Source organism: Orcinus orca, chromosome 4 (genome assembly GCF_937001465.1).
Source record: "Orcinus orca chromosome 4, mOrcOrc1.1, whole genome shotgun sequence".
NCBI classification, from domain to species: Eukaryota; Metazoa; Chordata; class Mammalia; order Artiodactyla; family Delphinidae; genus Orcinus; species Orcinus orca.
Window position 1 is genome coordinate 128952710 of NC_064562.1, and position 24163 is coordinate 128976872.

The window sequence follows — 24163 nt, forward strand, 5'->3', positions numbered from 1 at the left end:
GTTATTTAATAAGTGGTAATTTTCTTGGCCATTCACAACATTGCTGTGAATGTGTAGGAAGTTAACAAATAAGATGAAAAAAGACCCGTAGACTTAAGGAAAAGCTGTAATGAATCTGTGCTTTTACTTGATAACTTTCTCCAACTGCAGTATCCATTACCCCAGCAATTTTCTCCATGATTGAGATGTGTAACTAACTCCAATGCCTCAAGCCAACCAAAGCTTTTGATTTAGAATTTTATTCAGAAGTAAAGCAATAGATATAATTATAAATTCATTCATTTAAAATTAAAGGACAAAAATGAGGCCATTAGTGGAGGTGCCTGGGGTCCAGCTACGTATCCTGGTTCAGAATCACAATCGCAGTCATTCATTCAGTAAATCTTTATTGAGCACTATGTGGTTAGGCAATGGGAATAAAACAGTCATCAACTTTTACTACAGTTTCTACCCTTTCGGAGCTTAAATTGTGCTGAGAAAAATAGATTTTTAAAATAAAATTTACATTTATTTAAAAATACTAGTAATGGTGCCCAATTAGTTTTTACTTTGCTGGATTTATTTTTATTTTACTAGATGGCATTTTCCAAGGCTTTACTTGTAGAAGGTGCTTTGAAGAGAGATGAAATTACTCAACAATATTTCATATAGTACCAAGGTCAACCTGTGGTGGCAGTTGTGACTGATACATTTTCTCTTATTGCAGTCCACATAATACTAAATGCCAAGGAAACTTAAAAGCACAAAGAAATTCCGTTGTTCAGCTTGCTAGACTACATAATCCGCTTTGAGGGCTAAGTCACTCACTTCATTTTTCTAAATAGCCCAATTCACCACGTACAGACATGATCTTAAATTTCCCATTAGCTCTTGTTTTTCCTTTAATGTGAAAACACTTTGATTACTTCTTGTTTAAAATGATAGACTGTGAATCGCTGAGCTGCTGGGATGGTAGGCTGTCAAAACCTAAGTTCTTTCCTTTGGTTTATGTGCTTGTCATTTTTTCTTCCTATATAGTTCATCCTCATGTATGCTCAATTCAGAGTTATTAACGATCCAACTTCAAATAGAAAAAAACAGAGAAATGATTCTTTCAAATGGTGGCCAAAGGTGATGCCCCCACTTTTTTTAAAAAAATAAGTAGATGGAAATAGTAAGGTTGCCAGAGGTCTAGTATGGTGTTAGGCTCTGGTGTTTGCGAAAATGGGAGCAATATGGATTCATGAAGTCTATTTCTCATCTTTAAAAATCTCAGTGGTATGTTGGGGTGTTCCTGTGTTAAATGTTAGCGTATGTGAACCATTGTTGCTTAGGAGCAGGAACAATATATAGCTAATCTGATTTGTTTCTGGTGCTCTTAAGGGTTTACAACAATTCTGGGGGGCCTTGGAGGGATAACTTTTGCAAATGAGTGTTTTGCACATGCAACATTTAGGTACACCCCGATATCCGTGTTGTTTTGCCCCAATTAATTCACTCTTCAATGTTGAATGGCTTCCATATGGTGAGGGGTGGGCACACTTACTAAACTTGGCATGGTTTCTTGTCTTGAATGCAGGCCTAGGAATAATTTTTATGTAAAGAAGAAAGGGCGGACTGATGTGCAAAATGAAATTTGTTTAGAGTCTTTGCATTGTGGATTTTCTTCAGTTTTCTGGCAGTGAGGTACCGTCAAGGAGCAGTAGCACCTCAGAAGCCAAGAGAGAATTTGGAGCAGGTAGGGGATCAGTAGTATTTAGGGTGGGAGAGAAGTCCAATCAGATAAGTGCCGGGAAAAAAAGGGCATTTGTGTGACAGTTAGGAGATATTTAGTGCCCTCGGCAATGAGTGTGCAGGCCGAGTTGCGGAGCAGCCAATGGCAGGCTGTAATCATTTGGAGCGTAAGTAGGGCCCAGCAAGCAGAGACTGATGTTTTCCGACACTCGACTCCAAAGGGAGAGTGAGTGTAAGGCATGCTCAAGGGGCGTGTAAGTTGAAGGAATGTGTCATAAATATTATATATTTTTGGTAGAAAACTTCAGAGATCTGGAAATATATAAATAGGAAACTAAAACAATATCACTCAATCTGACAATCGAAATTTACTATTGATAACTGTTTGATATTTACTTTGTTGTCATTATAATCATTTTATGTATGCATATATCGAGTATATGTATGTAAAATTTTGTTTTCTTGCTTCCTTATTATGTTATAGGCATTTTCTCACAGTAAAACTGTTTTACAAATCATGGTTTTTGATGGTTCTATGGTTTTCCATTGTAAGATATACCATACTTTGATCAATCCTTTACTGCTGGATTCTTAGGAGTTTCTGCCTGTTTGCTGTCGGAAGTGAATGCAGGGAATGTCTTCGTACATACATGTTGGTAATTCTGATTCGGGATAGCTTCATAAATGTAAAATAATGTGCCAGTTGTTTTTCAGAACACTCGTGCCGATTTACATTTTCACCAACTGCGTAAGACTGCTATAGCCTTGGCAAGGACTGAGCCTTATCACTAAAAATCACATCCTTGCTGATTTCATGAAAGAAGAAATCTCGTTTGTTCATTTGTTCAGTCATTCAGCAAGTTTTAAGCTCCTTGGACTAACTGGGAGGTTGAGTTCGGACTGCGTGTGGAGGGGTGACGTGCCCAGTGCCACCTGTAGGGTGCACGGGTGAGGAGCCATCTGCCACCTCCCATACGCCAACATTAGGAGGGTTTTAGCCCGAGTTATCAGCTCTCACTGCTCGTTAGGCAGGTTATCCACTTTTTCTAGAGAACGGATCTTCATTTTTACTTCTGGGGGTAAATGCAGCAGCCCCTGCTTTGCCTCTTCGGGAGTGAAGGGGAGATGTGATGGATGGGAAGCGCGTTCAGTCCCTCTTGAGAGAGCGCCTCCCCTTCATTTCTTGCTCTTCGCCCCCTGCGCTTGCTCTTCCAGTGTCCTCTCAAGCTCTCAGCCATTCTGGAAGCACTTTTCATCCTTGCTGCAGGCTTTCCCTCTGTGTGTTCTGGGCCATGACTTCCTGCATTCTTTTCTCTCAACAAGCTATTTGTCAAATTTTTGACACAAACGGTGTCACAACTCCATTCCGCTGATGACTGTAGTTTTGCCCATACCTCACCTGCTCATGTCAATTCTCAGAGGCATTAGGTATTTATTCCCTTTTATATTCTTTACTTAACTCCAAAGGAGCTTTGGGAGGAAAGGAGTAGAAACACTTGGGTTCGGTCAGCCCTCCTGGACTGGAAACCTTTGCACTAGATGTGTTAAACATTCTAAAAATATTGAATGATTATGTAATAGAATCGAATAATAGTGATTTTTTTCCTTTGCTTTATGCTCAGAATTATCTTTCACTTTCCAGAGATCATTTAAAGCTCAACACTCTTAACGGCTTTATTAGAAAAAAAAATTTTGACATTATTCTGTCTGATTTACTTTGGGGAAACTCTAAGGTAAAAAATGTAGTGATTTTGTTTTGCAAATATAAAGCCAGTTTTTCACATTTCATATTGAGTGAGTTGTTCTTTCTTCGTTTACTTGTACTTCCTTCATCTCATATTATGTTCATATCAGGAAATTCTTACAGGCTGCCTACTGTGATCCATTGATTTGACTCAGGATTCTTGGGCTACTTCCGTAGTGTTTTTATTTTGTTTTTTTAATTGAAGTATAGTTGATTTACAATGTGTTAATTTCTGCTGTACAGCAAAGTGATTTAGTTCTCTCTTTCTCTCTTTCTATATATATATATATATATATATATATATATATATATATATGCACATCCTTTTTCATATTCTTTTCCATTATGATTTATCTCAGAATATTGAATATAGTTCTCTGTGCTATACAGTAGGACCTTCTTGTTTATGCATTCCATATATAATAGCTCGCATCTGCTAACTCCACCCTCCCACTCCATCCTTCCCCCACTCCCCCTCCTCCTTGGTAGCTGCAAGTCTGTTCTCTATGTCTGTGAATTTGTTTCTGTTTTGTAAATAGGTTCATTTGTGTCGTATTTTAGATTCCACATATAAGTGATATCATATGGTATTTGTCTTTCTCTTTTTGATTTACTTCACTTAGTGTGATGATCTCTAGTTGCATCCGTGTTTCTGCAAATGGCATTATTTCATTCTTTTTTATGGCTGACTAGTATTCCATTGTATATATGCACCACACATATACATAGAGTGTTTTAATTACAAAATGTATTTTAATGTTTACCTTTCTGTCCCAAGTCATTACTGTTTCTTTTTCAAAAGTGTATTCTCTCTTCTTGCCTATTCTAACCAAGAAACATGGCTATAGTTTGGACAAATTCTTAACAAAACAAAGCCATCCAGTGGAATTTTGAGAGGAATTTATTCAGTCCATTTATAATATGGGAAGGATTAGCTTTTTTAGAATATCGTATTCCATTATAGTATTTCTATACACTTAGTATTATTTCCATGTATATCTTCAGGGAAAGACTTGCCATACTTAGTATAGCCAAAATACATATATCCTTTTAAATTAATTTTAAAGGTATTTTATATACTTTATTGTTACTGTGAATGAGATCTTTTTTCATCACATATTATTTAAAAAAATACTTATCATTATTTTTATTAAGAAAAGAGTAACACGTGTCCAACGTAGAAAAAGTTAAATTACAATCCCTTACAATTCATACTATCCAGAAAAAAACCACTGCCCTTTGGTGTTTAGCATTCCTATGTATATATACGTATATATCTTTTACAGAGTGCTACATGCTATAAGCATGTTTAGTAACCTAATCTTGAATATCTTTCCATGCCATTAAATGTTCTTTCACAGGGTTGTTTCGGGGCTGCATTGTATGCATGAAGGACAATTTATTTAACCAGCCTCCAGTTGTTGGGAATCTAACATATCTCGAAATGTTTGCAATTAGTAACAGTCTTCTCCTGCCCTAAATAATGGCTTCATGAAAATGCTTATAGAAGTTAAATGTCTATTATGTATATTGCAGGCTGTTTTTCTAGGATATCATGTTTCATTTAATTTTGTTTATAGTGCATTTAATACATCCACATCCTTTTTTTTATCATCTAGTTTATTTTCTTTTCATTATTTTATTTCAGGTTGCTTTAAAATTTTTTCTTAAACTAGTAAACTTTACTGTTTAGAGCAGTTCTAAGTTCACAGCAAAATTGAGCAGAAAATACATAGAGTTTCCATATCCTCCCTCCCCCTGCACATGCACACCTCCCTCCGCTATCAACATCTTGCACCACAGGTACATTTGTTTTGATCAGTGAATGTTGCCACATCGTTATCTCCCGAAGTCCATACTTTACAGGGTTCATTCTTGGTGTTGTGTAGTCTGTGGGTTTGGGTAAATGTATAATGACATGTATCCACCATTGTAACATCTCACAGAACAGTTTCACTACTCTAAAAATCCTCTGTGCCTCCACGTGTTCATCCCTCCCTTCCTTGCAGCCCTTGGCAACCACCAATCTCTTTAGAGATTGCCTAAATCTCCACAGAGATTTGCCTTTGCCAGAAGCTTATGTAATTGGAATCATACAGTATGTAGGCTTTTCAGATTGGCTTCTTTCATTTAATAAATATACATTTTAATTTCCTCCCTGCCTTTCCATGGCTTGGTAGCTTATTTCTTTTTAGTGTTGAGTAATATTCCATTATATAGGTGAACCACAGTTTATTTATGCACTTAACCTAAGGTGGTGTACTTGGTTACTCCCAAGTTCTGGCAATTGTAAATAAAGCTGTTATAAACGTTCCTGTGTAGGTTTTTGTGCAGACATCTGTTTTCATCTCCTTTGTGTAAATACCAAGGAGCACAATTGCTGGATCGTATGGTAAGAGTATGTTTAGTTTTGTAAGAAACCGCCAATTTGTCTTCCAAAGACTGTTTTGCATCCCCACCAGCAATGTATGAAAGTTCCTGTTGTTCCACATCCTCTCCAGTATTTGGTGTTGTCAGTGGATTTTGACCATTTTAATAGATGTGTAGTGGTTTCCCATTATGTTTTAATTTGCATTTTCCTAATGACATATGATATGGAACATCTTCTCTTACGTTTATTTGCCATATGTATTTTCTTTGGTGAGGTGTCTATTGAGGTCTTTGGCCCCTTTTTAAGTCAGGTTGCTTGTTTTCTTATTGTTGAGTTTTAAGAGTTCCTTCCTTACGTATCTTGGATAACAGTCCTTTTATCAAATATGTCTTTTGCAAATATTTCTCCCAGTCTATTGCTTATCTTCTCATTCTCTTGACCTTATCTTTCGCAGAGGAGAAATTTTAATATTAATGAAGTCCAGCTTATCAATAGACACATTCTGATACTTCTGGACTAGCAAGTATCTCACCGTTTGTTGGTAGTTGCGTTAGTCATTCTGTTATCCATGAAAGAGATAGTTCTGAGGTTAAAGTGCTGTTGTAATCCTTCATAATGAACTTTGTATTTGAACAGCGAATAACACGCTTGTGCAAATGATGCTTCTTTGTTGGTGATGTCTTTTTCCATGAAGACATATGCAGGCCTAGTAGACATTATTTTTAGAAGATATTTTATCACATGAATATTGGTATTTCTGAATAGTTACTTTTAGAATTTTTATGTACAGAATCTATGTCCTTTTTCTAACCTTATTTTGGTACAGTAGCCACTAGTAGTAATTTAAAGTCAGTTCCTCAGTCACACTAATCATATTTTAGCTGCTCCCTAGAGGCTACCACATTGGACAGTAAGGAGATAGAACATTTTCATCATCACAGATCATTCTATTAGATAGTGCTGTTCTAGAATGTAAGCAATTGTGCATTAAATCGTCATTTTGTGCAATTTCTTTTTACTTTGCAGTAGGTACTAAAATAAAATAAAAAAGGGAAAAAAATAAGAAACATGGTAAAAGGATTTGTTTCCCTACTATTATTTTTTTGTTTTGTTTCTTAGTGATTTATGATAAAGTAATAGTTTTAACTGCAGCTGAAGGAACTGAGTCTGCTCAGCTAAATGCAAAACACAGTCAGCAGAGCAGTTGCCTACCATTGGTCCATCATCCTGTGTGTCTTCTTGGACATGCATGTAGTAACAGGCACTATTAATCACAGCAGTGGACAGTTCTGCTGTAATAGCTGTTTCTACATAAATCTCACTCCTAAAATTAATAACATGTCTACTTAAAATTCCTAATTTTTCCTCCTTGGCATGGGAAGGAGGCTACACCAGAGAGACACATTGGAGAGACAACACAGGAGAATAAAGACCTGGAAAGTTTTCTCCAAGATTGGTTGCTTAATTTTCTTCCTTCAGTGACCTTGTAATTATAGAATAAACTTACTTTATTGCTACATAAACAGTGTTTTCTCCAAATTTATTTTTTAAAGCCCTCACGTTAATTCAGGCAACATTTAGCATAGACTTTTATATGTTTATAAAGCATATTACTTCTGTTTACTCTTAATGATGTAGTATCATTTAGAAATGGTTTGAAAATTTCCTTGTAATGAGAGAGGGAAAAAGCACCTGGAAATATTTATAGTTTAATCTTGGTATTGGAAGAATCTATCATTGCCTGCTATTGATTTCTTCTTTTTTTTTTTTTTAGGTTGCTTGCAGTGTTTGAATGTTGAGAAGGTATAGTTGTTTAAACTGCATTTATGTGGTGGGAATTTGTACAAGTAGGATGATTAATATATGATAATGAGTAAAAATAGATATTGATTTGGTGATTGCATATAAATGTATTTTGAGTTGTTCCTTGAAGTAAAAGTGTCCAATTCTCATGGGTGACTATTGTTCATATCTTTCCCTATTTGGAGGCTAATTTAGAGTCTAAGAAAAAAATATTTTGGATAGGTAGGGGGAGTTTGCATACTCTATGGCCCCCATAGGTATTATTTCTAAAAACTGATAGAGGATGAATCTAACTATTGTATATACTCTATTAACACAAAAGCATAGAAGAAGCATTAGCCATCAAGGATACAGCCATCATCTGACTTGCCTTTCGCACCTGAGTTACAGGTACAACACAGGAAGTGTAGTCAAGGACATAGTCACTCATCAGTCACTTCTTTCGCAAACATTTACTGAGATGCAGTTAACTTTCTTGAACTTTTCTATTAAAAGTTTCTCTTCTAGATAATGTCCTGAAATGAATCAGCAAATTGATATAAATTACATAAACAGAGTCTGCCAGAATGCTTAAGGGTATTTAGATAAAGGAGAAAGTCACATGCAAGGTCATTTTTTTCCTGTGGAAAAGTGTATTTTCTATAGAATTACTACTTGAAATAATTATTTTCTAAAACATAATCTTTTTTTGATATGCTTTAGTCATAACTGGGAAGGTTACTGCTGTGATAAAAAGCTTTAAAAAGAGACATACATGCTGATATACCTGGAAATAATAAGTCTTGGCTCTTAATTCCTGGGATTAACATTGGTGTTCAATTAAAAGATAAACAGATGTTTCATAGATACCTCATAGCTATTATTCAAAGAAGAGAGATCTTTTGTCATTCAATCTTATAGGTTTCGTTTCAAATTTAAAAAAAAATTAGTTCTCCATTATTGATGCAATTGTGTGTTCCAAAACTGATACATTTTAAATATATTTCAGTCTATGCCAGTTTTGCTGTCAATTCTATACTTTGAAAAATACCTTTCAAAAATAAAGAGGCAACTAGAACAAACATTGGGATAATTTTTAAAAGTGATCCTTAGGCAAAGTACTGGATCATCAAATACTTTGAAAAAGTGTCTTTGTGGTTGTTTTGAATGATAAGGGTTGCATTCTGGTTTCAGTAGTTTTCTGGTTGTCATTTCAGCTATGAAGTCTTACACTCCGTATTTCATGCTCCTGTGGAGTGCTGTTGGGATAGCGAAGGCCGCCAAAATCATCATCGTGCCGCCAATTATGTTCGAAAGCCATATGTACATTTTCAAGACACTAGCCTCTGCCTTGCACGAGAGTGGGCACCACACAGTGTTCCTCCTCTCTGAAGGTAGAGACATCACGCCATCTAATCATTACAGCCTCCAGCGCTACCCAGGGATCTTTAACAGTACCACCTCGGATGCTTTCCTGCAGTCCAAAATGAGGAATATTTTCTCTGGGAGATTGACAGCAATCGAACTGTTTGACATACTGGATCACTATACCAAGAACTGTGATATGATGGTTGGCAACCGTGCCCTGATTCAGGGTCTAAAAAAGGAAAAGTTTGACCTGCTGCTGGTGGACCCTAATGACATGTGTGGATTTGTGATAGCTCATCTTTTAGGGGTTAAATATGCTGTATTTTCAACTGGCCTTTGGTATCCTGCCGAAGTGGGCGCTCCTGCCCCATTAGCTTACGTCCCGGAGTTTAACTCACTCCTCACAGACCACATGAACCTGCTGCAAAGGATGAAAAACACCGGCGTTTACCTCATTTCCAGATTAGGGGTCAGCTTTCTGGTTCTTCCCAAATATGAGAGGATAATGCAGAAGTACAACCTGCTGCCGGAGAAGTCCATGTATGACTTGGTCCATGGGTCCAGCCTGTGGATGCTGTGTACAGATGTAGCACTGGAGTTTCCGAGACCCACTCTGCCTAATGTTGTTTATGTAGGAGGGATCCTCACCAAACCAGCCAGCCCACTACCAGAAGTAAGGTTTGCTGAGCTCCTTGGGAATCTTTTCTAAATATAAATGTCAGTTTGTCAGCTTTGAGTTTTGAAGAGATAGAGCTGGGCATTGTCGGGTAACAAATGCTATTCTAAAAAGTGGTTAAGACACAGAGCCTACCAAGGTCCCTTTATCTGTGGGTGCCTCACTCCCCTGGAACGCATTCCTACGTCAGAGGAGCATTTCGGTAATCCCGAGAGGCCACTCTGCCATATGGTCAGTAGACTGGAAAGTAGATTTTTGATTAAGTTATCACTGTAGTATAACAGAGAATGTAGTTAGATAGTTCGTTTTAATGAGTGTGAGTGATTTTGCTTTTAATTAAACACAGAGATCCTTCTATCTCCCCCAGAAAGCACAAACACAGTTGTCTGCATCTAGGTTAGGTCCCGTGAACTCAAATAAGTAGGATGACGTGAATAGTGGTTCTTCTTTCAGCAGTCCTGACCACTAGAAAGTTTATGTCCAACATTGAAAATGAGGTAGTAACTTCCATTCGCCTAGGAAGCTAACTAATTTTAAGTTAGTAAGCAAATGTAACTGTTTAAAGAAATCATGCCCCATTGTGATTTCATTTCAAAGATGGAATTAATTATGTCTTAACAAAACCCTTCTACTCTGAGTCAAACCTGAACTCTTTTTGCTGGCTGAGCTGTCAGCACATACCCTTGTGTTCTGTTCTCCATCCTAGTTTGTTTTTTTATTAGGTATCTCAAACTGGCAGGAGCCGTATTGCATATCAGTTGTTGTAGGGGATTTTCTAACCTCAGGTTGACGCTGGATTTAATCTCAACATCTAATGGCATTTACCAGCAGTGTAGGGCCTGTTCTATGATTTTTGCTATTGCAACCATTTCTACTCTTAAAATTCTTAAAGTAGCCACTCACGACAACTGTTAAATTGTTCATCCCTAACTCTGGTCACTACATTTAAGAAAAAATCTGCCAGGGCCTTGATGAAGAGTAAATCTAGTTTTTCTCCTATAGTTATCAGGTAAGCACAATCACTAGGCAGAATTTTCTCGTGGGGACATAAGGTGATTGGAATATACAGCCTGTAGACTTCTTTAACACCTCCATTAGAAGCATATTTAATAAATAATACTTTGATATATTTCATGTAACATGGAGAAATAGAACTTGCCAGATCTTTGGCCCATAAGCCCTAGATGCCGCTGGTAGAGGCTGTGAGAGTGAGCTCAGGCCTTCTCTCTGACACCAGCTGTGAAGGATAGGGGTTAGTCTCAGCATGTCTCAGCCATTTGTGAATTTACTTAAGCCCACTTCGAATCCCACATAGTCTCTGCCAGAGTCACTGTGTGATGTTTTATCCCTTTCCTAAAGGTAACTAAAATCAAACTTCAGAAGCAGCTTCCAAGAGACCTGGAAGCAAGTCTGTCTCTGCTTTAACTGAGTCGTTCGTAATGTCAGGCAGATCAGCCGTACTCCCTCAAATCTTCGTCTTTTCCCAAACAGGGTACTGCCCTTCTGCTTGCTCCTTTGGGTTTTTGTTCGAATGCTATCTCCCTTCTTCAGGTTGAAGAAGGAACCAATGATAAGGAATCTTCTGATTGCCTTTTTTTTTCTTCCATCCCTGTACCTTTTTCTTGAGTTGTAGCGGCTTGAACTATATAAGTACAGAATACTATTGTATGCTTAGTCAAGTAGCATGGGTCTTTATGCCTGTTAGTTTCACTGTGGTAGTCCCCCCTTATCTGCAGCTTCAGTCATCCTCGGTCACCCACGGTCTGAAAATATTAAAATTCCATAAATAAGGAGTTCATAAGTTTTAAATTGCACATAATTTTGAATAGCTTGATGAAATCTCACATAGCCTAGCTCTGTCCCGCCCAGAATACCCAGCCATCCACATGGTCTGCTCCTGACATCCAGCCGTTGCCATCGTAATGGCTCCATGATCCAGCATCGCTTGGAGCAGATGATCCTCCTTCTGATGTATCATCAGAAGGTCAACAGCCTAACTCTGTGTCACGGTGCCTGCGTCATTCACCTCACTTCATCTGATCATGTAGGCATTTTATCATGCCTGCGTCATTCACCTCACTTCATCTGATCACGTAGGCATTTTATCATCTCGTGTCATCACAAGAAGGGTGAGTAGAGCACAATAAGATATTGAGAGAGAGAGAAACCACATTCACATAATTTCTATTACAGTATATTATGATCTATTTTATATTAGTTATTGTTAATCTCCTATTGTGCCTAATTTATAAGTTAAACTTCATCGTAGGTATGGATGTATAGGAAAGAAAAGGTATGTATAGGGTTCAGTACTATTCAAGATTTCAAGCACTCACTGGAGGTTTGGAACATATACTCTGTGGATAAAGGGGGGGCTACTCTACCTTGTTTTACTTTAAAGACATCTTTTATGTGGTTTTTGGAGCCTCATATAAGGTTATTACCCAGAATGTTTTCTGATTTGCCATGATTTCTAGTTTGACGCTGGCTTGACCTACTTTGTGTTCTTTTTTCCTCTTTGGGCTTTTTGTAATGATTCTTTTGAAAACGTGCTCTTTATTTACAATTATTGCTTTAGCTGTGACAGTTAGGTGTCACACTCAGATACATACACATGTGGCATGTGCATGTGTTACGTATGTGGACCAGATAAGTATATTATTATCATGGAAAATCTGTTAGGTTGTAAGTGTGAAGGGCCTTTTTCACTTCAGTGTGCCATTTACAAAGTTCTTCAATAGGGAGTATTTTGAAGAATGATGTGTCTTATCCTTTCATATATTCCTCACACTAGTGAGGCTTTATATGTGTAGGAACACGTGTGTTCCTATTGCGATTTCTCTAGTAGATTTGTCTGATACAGTAAACTGTACCTCAGGTTTCTGAAAGTTAATGAGTTTCTCAAATGCCGGTATTACTTACAGGTCATGGTTGTGACACTAAAATAATAGAGCCCAGCAAGTGGCCTCTTAGAACTCATGATTCACTAATAACAGCTTAATTGTTAACTGCCTTGGTATCTTACACTGGCAATGGATTAAATTTTCCAGATGTCTGGAAATGATTTGACAGTGGGATTTCATTTCACAACCTGGGATGAAAAGATAGAGAAAATGTCTAAAAGACATTTTCCAGGAGCTTTCATAATGTTTGAGCCCAAAGAAACTCTAGAGAGCATCTAGTTCAGCTCTATTTTTCCTCCTCAAAATACAAAAATTCGTTTGTCACACAGGAGATGAAAAGAATTTGAGTGTCTCGTCCAGGCCAGAGTTTGTGGCACAGCCAAATGAATTGTTTTGCTATTAAACAAAGCCAAGTGGATTGTTTTGCTATTAGTTAGATATTTTGTCAAGCTGCCTGCATCTCTTGTCACTCATTTTACTCATTTACACATTTAGAGTGTATACAAAACTATGCAGAGACAATTTTGCTGATCTTTATTTGCTATCTCAGAGATTGTGAGGACTTAATATGAGAGTCACATTACACCATTTGGACTCTTCCTTGTGCTTTACAGATGTAATGATAGAAATCAGGCAGAACCCAAATGCTTTTGATTACAAAATGTTGCATTGGTGTAGAGTGAAGAAATTGTCTGCCTTGATAATAGAATCATTTCTAAATGCATACGCCTAACTTATCATACTATTTACTACCGGGCTGCCTACGGTAGGAGGCCTTAAAATGTCCTTAAGGGGAAGAGGTTTAGGTTGGATTATATCCATATAGTGGCTTATCTCTATCTTTACAGGGTGGTAGAGAACATGGAAACAAATTAAAAAAATAAAAAGCTGTACTTAGGTCAGGAAGGAGGTCTGTAAATAGATCCCTATTTGATAGGTCCTTCAAGTATTAAATGTGAATGAAATAATAACATCTTATAGAGGGTGACTGTAGCTTTTAGTGGTTTGATTAGGGGGTAATAACAATAATACTACCAAAGAATAGTACATTTACTTAGGGAGTCTTTTGATGATTAAAATTCACGTTTCAGGTGATAATTTTTAGATGATTTCCCATTGGTGGGAAGTGGTCTAGCCCTGTCAAGCAGTTGACCTCAGCCACTTTTCAGCTTCTATAGCCCTGAACCGTAATTGCACCTAATGGATTGTACCTTAATTATTGGTTTTTCACACGGCTTTCTCCCTAACTAGGGTGTGGATGCCATAAAGGGTGGACACCAAGGTGGGTAACCTCTGTACCCTGAGTGCCTGGAAAATGGTAGCCACTCAATGAATGTTTAAATGAATTGCATCAAAGAGAAATAGTTGCCAAAAAATAGGTGATTGAACTAGTACAACAGTGTTGTTAATATTATAACCATTATTTGTTTATTCCAAGTTATGTCCAGATGCCACTGCAGCCATTAAGTAACCAAACTTTCCAGGTTAAGTTATTTTAATAAATTAGAATAGCCACTTAATGATACTGATATTGAGAAAAGGAGATCCTCATACATTACCCAACTGGTGAGCTAAATGGTCTCTACTATGTTCCAAACATACATGTGAACAGGGCTAGTAATGCAAGTCAGGCCAGCTGTTGCTGTGTCAGAGATGATTTGGGGTGGTATGGCACTCATTTGGTGGACCTCAGAGGTGCTTTATGGCCAGGCTAGGAGTATGAAAGGCATTTTCATTTCACCATTTGTAGAGACATTCTTAATTTAGGGAAACACAGTCCTGGGGAAAGATACAGATAAGAGATAAACAGATAAGAAAGAGCAAGAGGCCAAGGACAGTGTCATGAGATACTCACTGTTTGTCATTTTGTAGTTTGCCTGAACTCCCTCACAGAGAAAGGTTTGGGGGTAAAAAAGGGACATTGTGCAGTGGATTCATTAGATTAACCCACTTGTGAGCAGATCAGGTTATGAGAAGAAGAATAAAACCAAGAAGCGAGACAGTGGCTTTTTTATTTAGTTTTTATTGAGTCACCTAGAAGCCATTACTTATTATTACATATGGAAATGGAAAGCTGACCTCCCCAGGAGTGAATGGATGTCTAAGCTGAGTTATGGGACCAGAGTCCTTGGGGCTAACAGATTGATCCAGGGTTGCACAGCAGATGTGGAAAATTAAGGCCATTTTAATAGTATGTTGCATATAAGTTATCTCTTGAAATATAAAGCTAAAGATAAAATTATAACCATTGTATCATATTGATTAAAATGTCCCCTTTTAAATAAGTATCATTTAATCAAAATATATATCTTTTATAGTAAGTTCCTTATGTTGGATACCATCACTCACAAATAATTTTTTAGGATGTCTTCATCCATGCAGTACTACTGTGCTATATTGTTAGCTGTGCAGGGATCGGAAAATTGAGAACTCTAATATTTGGAAGAGATGAATGATTTAATTCCAATTACTGATTCTTAGCTTAAATATTCACCACAACATGATAGTTGGGCATAAATAATAGATTCCCTGTGGGAACTCAGTAATGTAAATGTTGTTGCAGATATTTCTTGCAAAGGTTTTGTAGGTTGATTATATATTTTTGTCTTTATTGTAGTAAGAAACCAGATTACCTGGCTAAGTGAATCTATCCAAGAAGTAAATCAGCACTGTTGCAAACATCAATAAGTTACTGTTTAGTTCACTGATGGTGGTAATTTTCTAAGAAGCACTGTAGTTTTAAATAGCTTATCAGTTGCTTCTGTAAGCATCATAGGCTTAAAAGGGTTTCCTGATACATTAGGAGACCCGAATATAATTGAAATTGCAGAGTCTGACATGATTTTTAAACACCTTCCTCCCTCTGCTGTTAAGTGTTTAAGCTTTAAGATGCCCTGCAGAATTGTTTGTTTAGATATTAATTCAAATGCTCGCGATGTCAAAGGAAATATTTTTTAACTGATCATTTTCTACAAATGATAGTTCTCATAATTAAATTGCTTTTGGCACCAGTTTTTAGAATGATATTCTTCACAAATAATCTCATTCCAAGCCAAACAGTTAAATTGCTACTGTCAATGAGTTTGTCAGATCTATTCCTGAGTGCAGAGTTTGACAGAGAGGATGGAGTGAGCACGAGCTTCTGAAGAAGCAGTGGCACTGGAGACAAGCTACCTATTTCATAGTTTGTTTACGGAATTTTTTATACCAACTTTCCAGGGGCTGCGGCAAAGTAGCAAAGTGGAAAAACATGGGCCTTTTCAGCCAAATGGTCCTGGCTTTTAGTCCTGGCCTTCATAAGACTCTTTCGGACAAGGGAGGGAGTCAGCCTCGTTGAAACGAGGACAGCAGTGCTTACCTCGGAGCGTTTCCATAAATGAGCGCAATGGCAATAACTAGTGGTGGTAGTTGTTGCTCCTATTATTGTTGTGATAACTCGTTATTTAAGATGCGCTGTAGTTACTGAATCACTATCGGTTGCTGTCGTCCATCTGGCAGATAGAAGAATGGTTTCAGAGGCGTAGGGAGTACGTGGAGGAAGTGTCTATGGCGTCACGTCTACTCATTTTAGGGGTTGGCACTTGGTACTTCTACTTCCATCTTGGGGATGTTTATTTCCCTTTCTTTCATTGTCTTTCTCACTGAAGTAGAATGAAAATGACAAGTGAGATAGGTGCCCCTTAGACCGTCTGCGTGTATTAAGAAATGAGCAGAAGCTGACCGGTATGTGTTGTAAGGGCAGGAGAATTAAGGAAGTAGCCCTCTGGTACTTTCGAATGCTGGCATCTTCAGGTTCAGTGATCCTATCTGTGGTTTTTCAGTCCTTTAAACGGAGGAGCAGGGATTCTGCTCCTGTTCTGCCGCCTCCAGGCTTGTTCCTTCTCCTTCTGGGCTTCCCATTCCTGAGGGACCTTTGGGGAAGCTCCAGACAAGTAAATACCTGCCTTCTAGACAGAGATTCTACCCAGATTCTCCTCTACACTCAGGCCCTGCTGAATTAGATTATTAGATGAGGTAACCCATAACCCTCAAAAAAAAAAAAAGTTTGAGATTTTCTTCTAAGATCTAGAGTGCAGACTGCAATCAACCTCGGTGTTTATCCTTACTTCTTCCTATATATATCTCTATAGCCTGCCCAAGTTGTAGCTTTTGTATACTGTAATTCCTTCACTCGCCGCAGTATTGTTTAGATCAGAATCTCATCACGTTCTTGTTAAAACATGGATTGTAGGGCCAGTTAGGAGATCTGGGATGGGTGTACTAATCTGTAACAAGTTCCTAGGTGATGTTGATGCTGCTGGTTTAAGGACTAACCACATTTACATTCAGACAATAAGTGTGAACTGTACATTTTAATTACATTATGTAATATATTTTGTATGAGAATCATTTTTTTCCTGATCATTATAGATTTTTTCTCTTCTAGAAAATTATTTTCAGTATAAATTGTACCACCAGAAATGTATATACATATCTAGATTTCCCTTGCTTTAGGAAGCAGATCTACATAGAACATCCATGTGCAGCCATGTTAATAATAGGTAAGGTCTTCAGTACTAAAGTCCTTTAATTTTTCTCCCTATTTTCCTTTATCTCTATCACTGTTTTTTTTTTAACATCTTTATTGCAGTATAATTGCTTTACATTGTTGTCTGAGTTGCTGCTGTATAACAAAGTGAATCAGCTATACATATACATATATCCCCATATCCCCTCCCTCTTGTGTCTCCCTCCCACCCTCCCTATCCCACCCCTCCAGGTGGTCACAGAGCACCGACCTGATCTCCCTGTGCTGTGAGGCTGCTTCCCACTAGCTATCTATTTTACATTTGGTAGTGTATATGTGTCCATGGCACTCTCTCACTTCATCCCAGTTTACCTTTCCCCCTCCCTGTGTCAAGTACATTCTCTATGTCTGCATCTTTATTCGTGTCCTGCGCTAGGTTCTTCAGAACCTTTTTTTTTTTTTTTAGATTGCATATATATGTGTTAGCAGACGGTATTTGTTTTCCTCATTCTGACTTACTTCACTCTGTATGACAGACTCTAGGTCCATCCACCTCCCTACAAATAACTCAATTTCTTTCCTTTTTATGGCTGAGTAATATTCCATTGTATATATGTGCCACATCGTCTTTATCCATTCATCTGCCGATGGACACTTAGGTTGCTTCCATGTCCTGGCTATTGTAAATAGTGCTACAGTGAACATTGTTGTACATGACTTTTTGAATTATGGTTTTTCTCAGGGAATATTCCCAGTAGTGTGATTGCTGGGTCGTATGGTAGTTCTATTTGTAGGTCTTTTTTTTTTTTTTTTCCTGTACGTGGGCCTCTCACTGTTGTGGCCTCTCCCGCTGTGGAGCACAGGCTCCGGACACGCGGGCTCAGTGGCCGTGGCTCACGGGCCCAGCCGCTCCACGGCATGTGGGATCTTCCTGGACCAGGGCACGAACCCGTGTCCCCTGGATCAGCAGGCGGACTCTCAACCAGTGCGCCACCAGGGAAGCCCTATTTTTAGTTTTTTGAGGAACCTCCATACTGTTCTCCATAGTGGCTGTATCAATTTACATTCCCACCAGCAGTGCAAGAGGGTTCCCTTTTCTCCACACCCTCTCCAGCATTTATTGTTTGTAGATTTTTTGATGATGGCATTCTGACTGGTGAGAGGTGATACCTCATTGTAGTTTTGATTTGCATTTCTCTAATGATTAATGATGTTGAGCATTCTTTCATGTGTTTGTTGGCAATCTGTATATCTTCTTTGGAGAAATGTCTATTTAGGTCTTCTGCCCATTTTTGGATTGGGTAGTTTGTTTTTTTGTTATTGAGCTGCATGAGCTCCTTGTAAATTTTGGAGATTAATCCTCTGTCAGTTGCTTCATTTGCAAATATGTTCTCCCATTCTGAGGGCTGTATTTTCATCTTGTTTATGGTTACCTCTGCTGTGCAACAGCTTTGAAGTTTCTTTAGGTCCCATTTGTTTATTTTTGTTTTTATTTCTATTTCTCTAGAGGGTGGGTCAAAAAGCATCTTGCTGTGATTTATGTCATAGAGCGTTCTGCCTATGTTTTCCTCTAAGAGTTTGATAGTGTCTGGCCTTACATTTAGGTCTTTAATCCATTTTGAGTTTATTTTTGTGTATGGTGTTAGGGAGTGTTCTAATTTCATTCTTTTCCATGTAGCTGTCCAGTTTTCCCAGCACCACTTATCGAAGAGACTGTCTTTTCTCCATTGTATATTCTTTCCTCCTTAATCAAAGAGAAGTTGACATATGTGTGTGGGTTTATCTCTGGGCTTTCTATCCTGTTCCATTGATCATGATTTCTTATTTTGTGCCAGTACCATACTGTCTTCATTACTGTAGCTTTGTAGTATAGTCTGAAGTCAGGGAGCCTGATTCCTCCAGCTCCGTTTTTCTTTCTCAAGGTTGCTTTGGCTATTTGGGGTCTTTTGTGTTTCCATACAAATTGTGAAATTTTTTGTTCTAGTTTTGTGAAAAATGCCAGTGATAGTTTGATAGGGATTGCAGTGAATGTGTCGATTGCTTTGGGTAGTAGAGTCATTTTCACAATAATGATTCTTCCATTCCAAGGACATGGTATATCTCTCCATCTGTATCATCTTTAATTTCTTCATCAGTGTCTTATACTTTTCTGCATACAGGTCTTTTGCCTCCTTAGGTAGGTTTATTCCTACGTATTTTATTCTTTTTGTTGCAGTGGTAAATAGGAGTCTTTCCTTAATTTCTCTTTCAGATTTTTCATCATTAGTGTATAGGAATGCAAGAGGTTTCTGTGCATTAATTTTGTATCCTACTACTTTACCAAATTCATTGATTAGCTCTAGTAGTTTTCTGGTAGCATCTTCAGGGTTCTCTATGTATAGTATCATGTCATCTGCAAACAGTGACAGCTTTACTTCTTCTTTTCTGATTTGGATTCCTTTTATTTCTTTTTCTTCTCTGATGTGGCTAAAACTTCCAAAACTATGTTGAATAATAGTCATGAGAGTGGATAACCTTGTCTTGTTCTTGATCTTAGAGGAAATGGTTTTAGTTTTTCACCATTGAGAATAATGTTGGCTGTGGGTTTGTCATATATGGCCTTTATTATGTTGAGGTAAGTTCCCTCTATGCCTGATTTCTGGAGGGTTTTTATCATAAATGGGTGTTGAATTTTGTCGAAAGCTTTTTCTGCATGTATTGAGATGATCATATGGTTTTTCTCCTCAATTTGTTAATATGGTTTATCACATGGATTGATTTGCATATTCAAGAATCCTTGTATTCCTGGGATAAACCCCACTTGATCATGGTGTATGATCCTTTTAATGTGCTGTTGGATTCTATTTGCTAGTATTTTGTTGAGGATTTTTGCATGTATGTTCATCAGTGATAATGGCCTGTAGTTTTCTTTCTTTGTGGCATCTTTGTCTGGTTTTGGAATCAGGATGATGGTGGCCTCATAGAATGTGTTTGGGAGTGTTCCACCCTCTACTCTATTTTGGAAGAGTTTGAGAAGGATAGGTGTTAACTCTTCTCTTAATGTTTGATAGAATTCATCTGTGAAGCCATCTGGTCCAGGGCTTTTGTTTGCTGGAAGATTGTTAATCACAGTCTCAATTTCAGTGCTTGTGATTGGCCTGTTTATACTTTCTGTTTCTTCTTGGTTCAGTCTTGGAAGGTTGTGCTTTTTCTAAGAATTTGTCCATTTCTTCGTGGTTGTCCATTTAATTGGCATATAGTTGCTTGTAGTAATCTCTCATGATCCTTTGTATTTCTGCAGTGTCCGTTGTTACTTCTCCTTTTTCATTTCTAATTCTATTGATTCGAGTCTTCTCCCTTTTTTTCGTGATGAGTCGGGCTAATGGTTTATCAATTTTGTTTATCTTCTCAAAGAACCAGCTTTTAATTTTATAGATCTTTGCTATCATTTCCTTCATTTCTTTTTCATTTATTTCTGATCTGATCTTTATGATTTCTTTCCTTCTGCTAACTTACGGGTTTTTTTGTTCTGTCTCTAATTGCTTTAGGTGTGAGGTTAGGCTGTTTATTTGAGATGTTTCTTGTTTCTTGAGGTAGGATGGTATTGCTATAAACTTCCCTCTTAGAACTTCTTTTGCTGCATCCCATACGTTTTGGATCATCGTATTTTCGTTGTCATATGTCTCTAGGTATTTTTTGATTTCCTCTTTGATTTCTTCAGTGATCTCTTGGTTATTTAGTAGTGTATGGTTTAGCCTCCATGTGTTTGTGTTTTTTACATTTTTTCCCCTGTAGTTTATTTCTAATCTCATAGCGTTGTGGTTGCAAAAGATGCTTGATGCAATTTCAGTTTTATTAAATTTACCAAGGCTTGATTCGTGACCCAAAATATGATCTATCCTGGACAATGTTCCATGAGCACTTGAGAAGAAAGTGTATACTTTTTGGATGGCATGTCCTATAAATATCAATTAAGTCCATCTTATTTAATGTATCGTTTAAAGCTTGTGTTTCCTTATTTATTTTCATTTTGGATGATCTGTCCATTGGTGAGAGTGGGGTGTTAAAGTCCCCTACTATGATTGTGTTATTGTCGATTTCCTCTTTTATGGCGATTAGCATTTGCCTTATGTATTGAGGTGCTCCTATGTTGGGTGCATAAATATTTACAATTGTTATATCTTCTTCTTGGATTGATCCCTTGATCATTATGTAGTGTCCTTCTTTGTGTCTTGTAACAGTCTGTATTTTAAAGTCTGTTTTGTCTGATATGAGAATTGCTACTCCAGCTTTCTCTTGATTTCCATTTGCATGGACTGTCTTTTTCTATCCCCTCACTTTCAGTCTGTATGTGTCCTTAGGTCTGAAGTTGGTCTCTTGTAGACAGCATATATACAGGTCTTATTTTTGTATCCATTCAGCCTGTCTATGTCTTTTGGTTGGAGCATTTAACCCATTTACAATTAGCAATATGTATGTTCCCTTTACCGTTTGCTTAACTGTTTTGGGTTTGTTTTTGTAGGTCTTTTCCTTCTCTTATGTTTCCTGTCTAGAGAAGTTCCTTTAGCATTTGTTGTAAAGCTGGTTTGGTGGTGCTGAATTTTCTCAGCTTTTGCTTGTCTGTAAAGGTTTTAATTTCTCTGTTGAATCTGAATGAGATCCTTGCTGGGTAGAGTAACGTTGGTTGTAGGTTTTTCCCTTTCATCACTTAAAATATGTCATGCCACTCCCTTCTGGCTTGCAGAGTTTCTGCTGAAAAATCAGCTGTTAACCTTATGGGGATTCCCTTGTATGTTATTTGTTGCTTTCCCCTTGCTGCTTTTAATATTTGTTTCTTTGTATTTAATTTTTGATTGGTTAATCCGTGTCTTGGCATGTTTCTCCTTGGATTTATCCTATATGGGACTCTCAAGTCCAGTTTCTGGACTTGATTGACTATTTCCTTTGCCATATTAGGGAAGTTTTCAACTATAATCTCTTCAAATATTTTCTCAGTCCCTGTCTTTTTCTCTTCTTCTGGGACCCCTATAATTCGAATGTTGGTGCATTTAATTTTGTCCCAGTGGTCTCTGAGACTGTCCTCAATTCTTTTCATTCTTTTTTCTTTATTCTGCTCTGTGGTAATTATTTCCACTATTTTATCTTCCAGGTCACTTATCTCTTCTTTTGCCTCAGTTATTCTGCTATTGATTCCTTCTGTAGAATTTTTAATTTCAGTTGTTGTGTTGTTCATCATTGTTTGTTTGCTCTTTAGTTCTTCTAGGGCCTTGTTAAACATTTCTTGTATTTTCTTCCTACTATTTCCAAGATTTTGGATCATCTTTACTATCATTACCATGAATTCTTTTTCAGGTAGACTACCTATTTCCTCTTCATTTGTTAGGTATGGTGGGTTTTTACTTTGCTCCTTCATCTGCTGCATATTTCTCTGTCTTCTCATTTTCCTTAACTGACTGTGTTTGGTGTCTCTTTTTCGCAGCTGCAGGTTCGTAGTTCCCATTGTTTTTGGTGTCTGCCCCCAGTGGGTAAGGTTGGTTCAGGAAGGTGTGTAGGCTTCCTGGTGGAGGGGACTAGTGCCTGTGTTCTGGTGGATGAGACTGGATCTTGTCTTCCTGGTGGGCAGGACTGTGTCCGGTGGTATGTTTTCGGGTGTCTCTGAACTTATTAGCCAGCCTCTCTGCTAATGGGTGGGGTTGTGTTCCTAACTTCCTAGTTGTTTGGCACAGGTTGTCCAGCACTGGAGCTTGCTGGTCGCTGAGGGGAGCTGGGTCTTAGTATTGAGATGGAGATCTCTGGGAGAGCTCTCGCCAATTGTTAATACATGGAAGGGGAGGTCTCTCATGGTCCAGTGTCCTCACCTTGGCTCTCCCACCTCAGAGGCTCATGCCTGACACCTGGCTGGAGCACCAAGACCCTGTCAGCCACATGACCAGGTACGTGGGGAGTTCCTTTCCTTTTGGGAAGTCTGAGGTCCTCTGCCAGCGTTCAGTAGTTGTTGTGTAGGAGTTGTTCCACGTGTAGATGTATTTCTGATGTATTTGTGGGGAGGAAGGTGATCTCCACCTCTTACTCCTCTGCCATCTTGAAAGTCGATCCTCTAGGGACTGTAACATTTGTTATTATGGTTTTTATTTTTTAATCTTCCAATCTTTTTGCTCATGAAGGGAAGACCCACACAGAACCTTAAGTATGCTGAAGAAATGGCAAGATTTAGGTATTGCCAAATTTGGGGGACTATCCTTCTGGAGAAGATGAAACTATCACTTTTTTTTTTACAACGTTCTAAAAATATTTTATCTCAGGATAATATACAGCACTGGATCAAAACAGGCTATGATTTTAAAGTCATATTACAGAAATGCCTATTTCTAAAATCCTAAGAAGTTATATGCTGAAATTGTTTTTGTTCTTATGTACAATCCTATATCCAAAATCTAGTAGCAAGCAGAATGTCATTTACTTTATGTAGCATTTTGTAAATGCTCACTACCCATTAACATTTCTTTGTATTTATAATATATCAATATTATAAATGTAACAAAATGAGAAAGGGTTTGTTTTTTAGTGTCCAATCTTTACATTAGCTTGCTTACTCAGAAAATACAGTTGACCCTTGAACAACACAGAGGTTAGGGACGTTGACCCTCCTTCCTCTCAAAAATCCACGTGTAGGGCTTCCCTGGTGGTGCAGTGGTTAAGAGTCCGCCTGCCGATGCAGGGGACATGGGTTCGTGCCCCAGTCCGGGAGGATCCCACATGCCGTGGAGCGGCTAGGCCTGTGAGCCATGGCCGCTGAGCCTGCACGTCCGCAACCTGTGCTCCGCAACAGGAGAGGCCACAACAGTGAGAGGCCCGCGTACCGCAAAAACAGAAAAAAAAGAAAAAATCCACGTGTAATTTACAGTTGGCTCTGTATACACAGTTCCTCTTTATTTGTAGTTCCTCATTCATGGATTCAAGCAACCACGGCTCGTGTAGTACTGTAGTATGTACTACTGAAAAAAATCCATGTGTTTGTGGATCCATGTAGTTCAGACCCATGTTGTTCAAGGGTCACGTGTATTTTTACACTGCGACAACCACTTTTATGTTTTTACTTTGAAGGCATCTCTCTTGCAAG

The 24163-nt window shown here is 38.0% G+C and overlaps 1 protein-coding gene across 4 annotated transcripts in view; it reads left to right on the forward strand.

The window, feature by feature from the left end:
• Positions 1 to 24163, forward strand: part of UGT8 (UDP glycosyltransferase 8) — a 93970-nt gene that overhangs the window by 23854 nt on the left and 45953 nt on the right. For 3 of the 4 annotated variants that reach the window (XM_049708890.1, XM_049708889.1, XM_033437714.2), the window contains 2 exons: positions 7603 to 7631; positions 8828 to 9651. In XM_049708890.1, the coding sequence (XP_049564847.1) occupies positions 8830 to 9651 (822 nt within the window). In that variant the 5' untranslated portion in view covers positions 7603 to 7631; positions 8828 to 8829. The remainder of the gene's footprint in view (positions 1 to 7602; positions 7632 to 8827; positions 9652 to 24163) is intronic. The other variant, XM_004263303.3, reaches the window with a different exon arrangement.